The sequence below is a fragment of the Brassica napus genome, chromosome C9 (genome assembly GCF_020379485.1).
Source record: "Brassica napus cultivar Da-Ae chromosome C9, Da-Ae, whole genome shotgun sequence".
Classification (NCBI taxonomy): domain Eukaryota; kingdom Viridiplantae; phylum Streptophyta; class Magnoliopsida; order Brassicales; family Brassicaceae; genus Brassica; species Brassica napus.
In genome coordinates, this window is record NC_063452.1 from 45,429,662 (window position 1) to 45,440,181 (window position 10,520).

The 10,520-nt window shown below is 32.7% G+C and overlaps 1 protein-coding gene and 1 long non-coding RNA gene across 2 annotated transcripts; both read right to left on the minus strand.

The window, feature by feature from the left end:
• Positions 1–974: 974 nt before the first annotated feature.
• On the minus strand, positions 975–5,646 carry LOC125592931. The gene is made up of 2 exons (XR_007328723.1): positions 1,396–5,646; positions 975–1,271 (listed from the first exon to the last, which is right to left on the minus strand). It is a non-coding gene; the product is annotated as an uncharacterized LOC125592931 (long non-coding RNA).
• Positions 5,647–6,524: 878 nt separating this feature from the next.
• LOC106417429 lies at positions 6,525–7,539 on the minus strand. The gene is made up of 2 exons (XM_013858238.1): positions 7,127–7,539; positions 6,525–7,077 (listed from the first exon to the last, which is right to left on the minus strand). Exons 1-2 carry the CDS (start codon positions 7,537–7,539, stop codon positions 6,525–6,527), a joined length of 966 nt encoding a protein of 321 aa, XP_013713692.1.
• Between the last annotated feature and the right edge of the window lie 2,981 nt (positions 7,540–10,520).

Genomic DNA, 10,520 nt, shown 5'->3' on the forward strand with positions numbered 1-10,520 from the left:
ATCCAAAGTTCAGAGATGGTTCATCAATTCAAGCAACAAGGGTATTTATTTGGTCTTGGTCAGGGATTTGCTACACTCATTGGAAATAGTTTCAGGTTTGTTTGATGGTTATTCGTCTTTGGCTGGATATTATTAATTTCATAGAGAGGATATCATCAAGGGTGTTTGGATGGAAGTCACTGGAAATTAAATGGTTAAGGTATCGGCATCGCAAGGATAGTATTATGGAGACTACTATTATACCAAGAACACAGATACGGACTGATTGGTACCATGTCGACCTTTCAAAGCATGTTCCGGATGCAATGGGTTTTTACTATACGATTTGGGCAAAATAAAATGTCAAAATGGCATACCAATCGTATTAAAGTGAGACAAATTCTAAAGAAGGAAAATAACAGATCATATATTCTTTTAGCGTGTAAGGCTTACTGCAAAAGAAAGCAACGTCAATCTACACTTCTACAAATGATTTGTCTTCAGCATAAGTAGCATAGTTCTGTTTATGTAATAATTTGTATTCCATTGCTTTGTAAATGATTCCATAACTCTATTTGTATTTCGATTTATCAATAAAGATCATATTAGACGTTAAAAGAATCTGTATTTGAATCAATATTTCCAATAAAGATTAGAGAAACAGGCTATAATATTAGTCATTAAAACCATAAACTAAATATAAGATAAACATAATTATAATATTACATGTAGATATTGTTAATATCAACTGTTAATATATATTTGATTAAATGATCTAAATATCATGCTAATTATATATTAGAATTTTTAAAAATGATAGTATATATATCGGTAGAATTGGTTAATGTTTATTAATTATCTTAAATATTATGATAATTTATATATTAAAATAAAAAATTTAGATAATTTTATAAATTAAACTAATGATTTATCTTAAAATCATGGAGAAGATGACAAGTAAGCAAATTCACTAAGATCATTGAGAAAATAACAAGTAAGTAAATTTAATTCTCAAATAATAATATAGGTCACATGATCATTATCCTTTACATATGCAATGACAACACACGTGGGAGATGCTAATCGTTAACACCATGCTTAAAGACTATATATTGTGGTCTGGTCATATGATCATATCATAATCCGAGACCTTTTATCTAGTATACGAACTCAATGACCCTTGTAAACCCTTACTCCCTATGGATGGTGTACTCTCTAACCATGGACCCTGAGACGTCCAAATAATTGTTTGTAGTCTACCATGCTAGTCTACAAGGAAAAGATGTGTAGATCTGCATGACAAAGTTTCAAAAGTAGCTCCCAGTCACTTGATACCATATGAAAACTGTAAATTAGCCTAGTGCGATCATTGGATAAAAAAAGAGCATTGAAGGGTAAAAGAAGAAGAAGTTGTACCAGAACGAAAGGGAGCTTAAACCAATAAGAACAAGAACATATGGAAGTTGAGACCTTCACAATTAGCACCAGAGCATGAAACGCAATTAATCCCATAATCCAAGGTTCCTGACAAAAACATTAATATACTACAATGTTAACCAAAAACCCTGATGAGGTAATGAATCCAAATCACAGAATGAAACGCAACCCTACAATACCGACAATGCAATTCTGCTGATTCTAAATGGATCACAATAGGAAAAGAGACTCATCACCTTCCAATCAATTGCTTGGAAATAATGCATGAAATTCTCGTAAGCAGGTATAACACCCCGACCTCCACTGAATTGAAACCTATCTATTGACCTTAATATTCGTCTAACTTGTACTACATGAATAGGCAGTCTACAAGTGTATGAATCCTTATGGCATTCTAAAGGAGATCAAAACTAAAAAAAAAAAAAAAAAAACTGAGCAAAAACTGAGAAGAGAACTGTTTAGACCATATGCAATGGTTGGCTCTATTTTTTTGTATAATGGAATAATACTAACAAACTAACGTCTTTAACAGAAATTGTATAACAAAAACAAAACAAAAATCAATATAACAAGTCTAATTAGAAAATTCATATGTTAATATTTGACTCAACATAAAAACTAAATTGGATATGCAATAACCCGAAATAAAAATTTGAAGAAAGCAACTTATAATAAAAAAAAATTAACCAAATTATATCATAAATATGTATAGATGTGATGGTTTTTATATACATTACCTATCTATAAGTATATGGATCGGCTCTAATATCGAGCTTTTTTAAAATAATATTTGTGATTTGCTTCATTTTTTATGGATAACATATTTTGTTATTTTCTTTGATTTGAATTTTTACGGATATCTAAATTTTATGGATCCAATGGACACAAATAATGGATCAAATTAAATTTAATGGAGAATCTAGTCACTCCTGGTTGTGACTTGAAAAGAATAGTCTTTTGGACTTTTCTTTTACAAGGAATATTATTCATATGACGAATGCGCAAAAAAAAGTTATATCATTAACCGAATACTTGTGCATGCAACTAAGGTCCCCACATTTGTTCCTTTATTTGCACATTTATTAACTTTCATTAAGCATTAAAGGCACTTGAAGCGGTGAGAAACCATGATGAATTTCTGAAAAGAAAGTTTAAATATTTTTAATTATTGAGTTATTGTTATAAATAAAGAAGAGAAGAGGGGAAGAGAAATTGGTGTGTCTTATTCCACGAATAATAAACTCCTTATATAGGGATATAATATAAGGGTTTAACTTGGAGACCAAGTACAAGTAAATTTTGGTGAACAAGACTTTCTATAATTGACATCACAATAAATATAACACTTCTCCTTGATGTCTATTATACGCGTATGATACTGCCTCGTTAAAAACCTTACCAGAAAAACCAAGTGGAAAAAATCATGGTTAAGGAAAAAAGAGTGCAGCGTGCAATTACTTCCCCTCATGTATACTAACGTCAAGATCCTTGAGACGACGTAATCCGATAAGATGAACCAACTTCTTGAAAGTAGAAGTGGGTAGCGCCTTGGTGAATAAGTCAGCTAAATTGTCACTTGAACGAATTTGAACGACACGAACATCGCCATTCTTCTGTAGATCATGGGTGAAAAAGAATTTCGGTAGAATGTGCTTTGTCCTGTCTCCTTTGATGTATCCAACTTTGAGTTGAGCGATACATGCAGCATTATCCTCATACATGACTGTTGGGGATTCTTTCCCTGTAGATAGACCACAATCTGCTCGTATATGTTGAATGACAGATCTTAACCATACACACTCGCGACTAGCTTCATGAATGGCTAAAATCTCTGCGTGGTTGGAAGAAGTAGCTGCAATTGTTTGCTTCATCGAACGCCAAGAGATAGCAGTTCCACCACAAGTAAACATATATCCTGTTTGTGATCTAGCATTGTGGGGATCAGACATGTATCCAGCATCTGCAAAACCAATCAAATCTTCTGTGGATGGGTTAGGAAAGAATATTCCCATGTCTTTTGTACCTTGGAGGTATCAGAGTATATGTTTTATCCCATTCTAATGCCTACGAGTTGGGCATGAACTAAACCTTGCCAGTAGATTCACTGCAAATGATATATCAGGTCTTGTATGACTGGCAAGGTACATTAATGCCCCTATAGCACTTAAGTATGGTACTTCAGGACCAAGAACTTCTTCATTCTTCTCTCTAGGGCGGAAGGGATCTTTATTCACATTGAGTGATCTTACCACCATTGGACAACTCAAAGGATGTGCTTGATCCATAGAAAATCGTTTAGCAACATTTTCTGTGTAGGTTTCTTGATGCACTAAGATTCCATTCTTAAGGTGCTCAATTTGTAGTCCCAAACAAAACCTTGTTTTTCCAAGATCTTTCATCTCAAATTCTTTCTTCAAGTAATCCATTGTAATTGAAATCTCTTCAGGAGTTCCAATAATGTTTAAATCATCAACATACACTGCAATTATAACATATCCTTTCTCAAATCTTTTTATAAAGATACATGGACTGATATGATCGTTTTTATAGCCTTCTTTAAACAAGTACTCACTTAGGCGAGTATACCACATACGTTCTGATTGTTTCGGTCCATAAAGAGATCGATTTAACTTTATGCTATAACTTTCTCGAGAATTAGAATTTGCTGCTTCTGGTAGTTTAAATCCTTCTGGGACTTTCATGTAAATGTCAGTATCTAGTGGGCCATATAAGTAAGCTGTGACTACGTCCATTAAGCGTAAATCAAGTCCTTCCTTTATCGCCAGACTGATAAGGAACCTGAATGTAGTACCATCCACCACAGGAGAGTATGTCTCTTCATAATCAATTCCTGGTATTTGTGAAAATCCTTGAGCAACTAAACGTGCTTTGTATCTCACAATCTCACCATTTTCATTCCTCTTCCGCACAAAAACTCATTTATATCCCACTGGTTTTACACCTTTAGGTGTACGGACTACAGGTCCAAACACTGCTCTTTTTGCAAGAGATTTTAATTCAACATCTATTGCTTCTTTCCATTTTGACCAATCACTTCTTCGTGTACACTCTATAATAGATTTTGGTTCATGATCCTCATCCATAAGATCAACTGCTACATTGTATACAAAAATATCATCGACGTCGATTTGCTTTCGGTTTCATTTCATTCCAGACATGACATAGTTAGTTGAGATCTTTTCATTATCAGGTACCTGAATTTTTTCTTGTGTCATGTTCTCTTCTGGAGATTTTTCATTTGTTGTTATTACCTCGATTTCATTATTACCAATTTCTGCTCCTTTTCTTTTTTGAGGATTTTTATCTTTAGAACCGATAGGTCTACAACGCTTCAGGCGTGCCTTAGACTCATTAGCAGGTTGATTTTGTCCTTCTTGGACATTCATTCTAACGAGAGCATTTACAGCTGGGATATGTGACATGGTCACTCTTTTTGGGTCAGTAAATGCATCTGGCAACTGGTTTGCTAAGCTTTGTAAATGAATTATCTTTTGGACTTCTAAATCACATTCTTTAGTTCGAGGATCAAAATAAGATAATGATAATTCATTCCAGTTGATATCTTTTCCCAACTGTTTCTTTTCTTCCCCTAATGTTGGAAAAACAGATTCATTAAAATGACAGTCTGCAAATCGGGCCTTAAATAAATCCCCTGTGGATGGCTCTAAGTATTAAATTATTGATGGAGAATCATATCCAACATATATTCCTAACCTTCTTTGAGGTCCCATTTTAGATCGCTGTGGTGGAGCAATCGGAACATATACAACACATCCAAATATCTTAAGATGGGAAATATTTGGCTCCTGACCCATAATTAATTGTGATGGGGAGAATTGATGATTACTCGTTGGCCTTATGTGAATCAACGCTGCTGCATGTAATATAGAATGCCCCCATGCAGAGACTGGAAGTTTTGATTTCATAAGCAATAGTCTAGCAATCAACTGAAGACGTTTAATTAACGATTCAACTAAACCATTTTGTGTGTGAACATGTGCTACAGGATGTTCAACACTTATCCCAATAGACATGCAATGATCATTAAAAGCTTGGGACATGAATTCACCAGCATTGTCTAGGTGAATTGCCTTAAGGGGAAAATCTGGAAAACGTGCTCGTAATTTGATCAATTGAGCAAGCAGTCTCGCAAACGCCAGGTTGCGAGTTGATAACAAAGAAACTGTGACCATCTTGTTGATGCGTCAACTAGAACCATAAAATATCTAAAGGTTCCACATGGTGGGTGAATCGGCCCACAAATGTCTCCTTGAATATGTTCCAGAAAGTTTATTGATTCATGAATTATCTTGGCTGGTGAAGGCCTTATAATCAATTTTCCTTGAGAACAAGCAGCACATGAATAATCATTAGGAAGAATCTTCTGGTTCTTCAGTGGATGCCCACATGAATTTGTGATTATCTTTTGCATCATTGTTGAACCGGGATGGCCTAGCCGGTCATGCCAAACAGTAATATTTTCAGTAAACTTCTGGTTTACTATGGCATTTGCCTCAATTGCACTAATCTTAGTGTAATATAATCCAATGGAGAATGTTGGTAGTATTTCTACTACTTTCTTAGAGCCATGAATAATGCTTGTAATGTGAAGAAATTCAATATTTCCTTCATTGATAGTCTCAATATGATATCCATTTATGCGAATATCTTTAAAACTTAGTAAGTTTCTTTGAGACTTAGGGGAATACAATGCATCAACAATTTCAAGTTGTGCTCCCATAGGAAGTATTATGTTTGCTCTTCCGGAGCCTTCAATTATCTTTGCACTACCTGTTATAGTGCTCACACTTGCTTCTCTATTTATTAAATGAGAAAAGTATTTCTTATTTTTCAGAATTGTGTGACTAGTTGTACTGTCTGCTAAGCATAAATCTCCACCATCCATTTCTCTTCAAATAAATAAATAAAATAAATTATAATCTCATATAAAATAATAAAATAGATTAAATTCATTAATGCAAAAGAAACAACATGTAAATAAAAAACAAAGCCAATAACTAAAAGCCAAATAATTAAAGCCAATAAATAAACTAAAACAAAGCATCTCTTAAATAGTTATTGCTCAATCACTTTTTCTCTTCGTCAATGAGAAAATCGGAAAGGTCAAGGTGAGTGGCATCACCAAAATCAAAGTCATCCTCTCCACCTTCGTACACCATGTTTGTTTCCACATTCTTTCTCTTTTGTTTTATTGACTGTTGATACAAGGCAATAAGATGTGTTGGTGTACGGCACGTACGAGCCCAATGGTCTTTACTTCCACATCGGTAGCATTCATTTTCTTGTTTGTCACCTTCTTTCTTTTCCCATTTCTGGTGAGAATTAGAGTTCTTAAAAGAAACTCCTTGGACTCGAATTTGACCATATCCACGTCCACGTGTATCTCTACGACCATGTCCACGACCATGACCACGATCATGACCACGACCGCGACCATGAGTGTAGCCATTTCCTCGGCCAGTGTTGTTCTGTTCAGTCACATTCGCTTCAGGGAATGGAGCAGAACCAGTTGGACGTAGTACATGATTTTTCATCAAAAGTTCATTGTTTTGCTCAGTCACAAGGAGACAAGATATAAGTTGAGAATACTTCTGGAATCCCTTTTTCACGGTATTGTGTCTGCAGGACAACATTATTTGCATAAAAAGTAGAGAATGTTTTCTCTAACTTATCAGCTTCCGTGATTTTCTCCCCACATAACTCCAACTTGGAAGTAATTTTGGACAAGGCTGAGTTGTAATCACTTACAGACTTAAAGTCTTGTAATCTCAGATGTGTCCATTCATAACGAGCTTTAGGTAAAATCACAGTTTTCTGGTGATCATACCTTTCCTTTAAGTCGTTCCAAAATACTTGTGGATCTTTCACAGTCAAATACTCATTTTTGAGATCCCCATGGAGGCGATGACGAAGGAATATCATAGCCTTTGCTTTATCTTGATTTCCGGCTTGATTTCCTTGTAGGATTGTACCTTCAAATCCCTTTGCACTAAGGGAAAATTCGGCATCTAGTGTCCAAGCCAAATAGTTGTTTCCAGTGATATCAAGAACTTCAAATTCAAGACTAGAAATTTTCGACATAGTTCACTGAAATAATAAAATAGTAATCAAATTTTTATAAATAAATAAGTAAAAATGAAATCATCCTTATTAAAAAGTAAATAAACTATATATATATATATATGCATATATTTGCGTACAAAAAGTAAAAGGTAATATCAATATTTTATAATCAATGCATTAACGTTTCTCACAAGTAAAAATATATATATTGATTCAAGATTCCATGCAGATAATATATCTCAAGTTATTCCAGTTTAGGTAAAAGAAAGAAATAATAATAATCATAGCTCCACAAAACAAAACGTGTTACCAAACTATCAATCTACACGGCAAAGCAATAATGAGTTAACAATCTACATGTATTAGTGTGCTAAAATAAACTCGTGTGATGTTGACCAATTCGAGCAAAGCATATCTATATGTTAAAGAACAATATTATGGGATGCAGCCATAAGAACAATATTAATAAAAATATGGTATGCAACCGTAAAGTTCTAAGATCAATGCAGCTGTTAATAGCTAGCATGTATAAGAATTAAAATGTGTACAAGCGATGTGATTAACTACTATGATTTAAAGGCATTGGTAGTTCACATGTTTAATAATAAACCATGAATCTATAGCCGTATTCAATTTAAAGATAGCGATTGGTTATGACTATAGACAGCTATATAAAATAACAATAAAAGAGTATTAAGCCATATAAAAGAAGTAATAGCGTATGATTATTCGTGATTCGGTTTATAACGTCGAAATGATCTCAACGAGATTCAATGATTTTCATTCATTGAAAACAAGGTCGAATCAATATGGTCGACTAAAAACTTATAAACTCAATCAATCAAGTATGTGTCTGAACTCTGAACTATGAATCCATTCTTATAAACCATGAATTGATAATAAGCATGATTTGAAATAGGATTGAACAGAAACTAAAAATATAACATAATAAGAATCTATACCTATTAGCTCAAGATCGTTAGAGCTTCGGATAACGTGTTATAAATAAAGAAGAGAAGAGAGGAAGAGGAATTGATGTGTCTTATTCCACGAGTAATGAACTCCTTATATAGGGATACAATATGAGGGTTTAGCTTTTAGACCAAGTACAAGTAAATCTTGGTGAACAAGACTTTCTATAATTGACATCACAATAAATATAACAGTTATTGAATAGTTGACAAATCGTATAGGGGTTTCTAAACCTTGAGAATGTTTGTTGTAGAATGGACGATTCTTTTCTTGGTCCTCCTTTTTCTATTTTTTTTTACTTTGTTAATCTTAAAAACTAGGTGTTTTCTTGCACAATGTGCAGTAATAAATTTATAAATTTAAATTATATTTAAAAATAAAATTTTATTATTATTTTAGATTCTATTATTTTCTTATTTTAATATAAATTTTAATTTAATTAAACTTAAAATAAATAAACCATTTAGTTTATTTTAAATTATATTAAAGAATAGATATGTATATATTTAAAATTATAATCTTAGATATATTTTTTATCTGTTTATTTTGGATAAAATACATTAAATCAACTTGCAAAAAATTATATAAAATTTTTATAATTATCAGAAAGTACAACTAAACAATAATTTTAAATTTTGTAGATATATAAAGAACGTAATAATATTACGATAAAAAAGGTTATATTTAAAAAAAATTGTAAAAGAATTTTGAAAATCATTTAGTATTAAATTGTAGAATAAAAAAGAAATAAATAATATTTTGAATTTTTAAAATATTATTATATTTTATCATTATATTATTTAATATCATGTTTGAATAGATTTACTTAAATGATGATGGATAATGGGGAATTTTCAGTTTTACCACTTTCTTGATACCATTATTTATATTTACCACCATTAAAGAGATACTTTCAAAAATATGTTATTCTATAAGAGGCGAAAGACTCTTATATCCTTGTTTTCGATAAATATAATAAATAATTATTTCAATAAATAAATAAAAATTATGTTTTCGAATGATACTTTTTCAAATTCAAATTTTTTTTATAAATTTTTTTTTGAATTTTTTTTTTCAAAATTTCTTAATGAAATCGAAAATTATTTTTGAAACTAATTTTTCAAAATTGTGTCTATATTTTTTAAGTATTTATTTATATACTTATTAGAATCCTAAATTTCACATTCCAAAAATCCTACTCCACCTCTCAACCCTTAACCTTAAGTCTATACCATGTAATGTCCTGTTATCGCATTCCAAAAACGGTTATGAAGAAACTAACGAGTGCGGTGGCACAATTTTGGTGGAGTCAAGGGAACAATACTAGAAGTATGCACTGGAAGCCATTTGATAAACTTTCTAGTCCTAAGGATGAATGGGGTCTAGGATTTAAAGACGTAACATATTTTAATATAGCTATGCTTGGGAAGCAACTTTGGTGATTGATAGAGAAACCGAACACTTTGTTCTCTCATGTTTTTAAAGGACGGTATTTTAGGAATGCATAACCCTTGGAACCAATTAGATCGTACTCATCGTCCTATGGCTGGCACATTATTGTTTTTGCAAGATCTCTGGTTAACAAATGACTAATCAAAAGGATGAGATCAGGATCTTCTATCTCAGTATGGAATAATCCTTGGTTTTATCCACTCCCCCGAAACCATCAAATAAAAAACAAACAAAACTTTTAACTGGACCTTACGGTGGACTCACTCATCAATGGAGCATCGAGAACATGAAATTTACAGGTCATTTGGACGTTGGTGGATCTCACGATGTGGAAATGATTGAAAGTATACCTTTAAGCCGAAATCAGATAGCAGATCGTGATGGATGGTATTTCACTAATAATGGGAGATACACGATTAAATCTTGTTATCAAGTAGAACGAGTGTATCCAGACAGAGAGAGAACACTTCCAGAGTATGGTCCCTCGGTCTCTCCACTGAAGGCTTTCTGTTGGAAAGTACGGCGCCCTCCAAAAATGAAACATTTCTTATGACAAGTGGTATCACGATGTAATG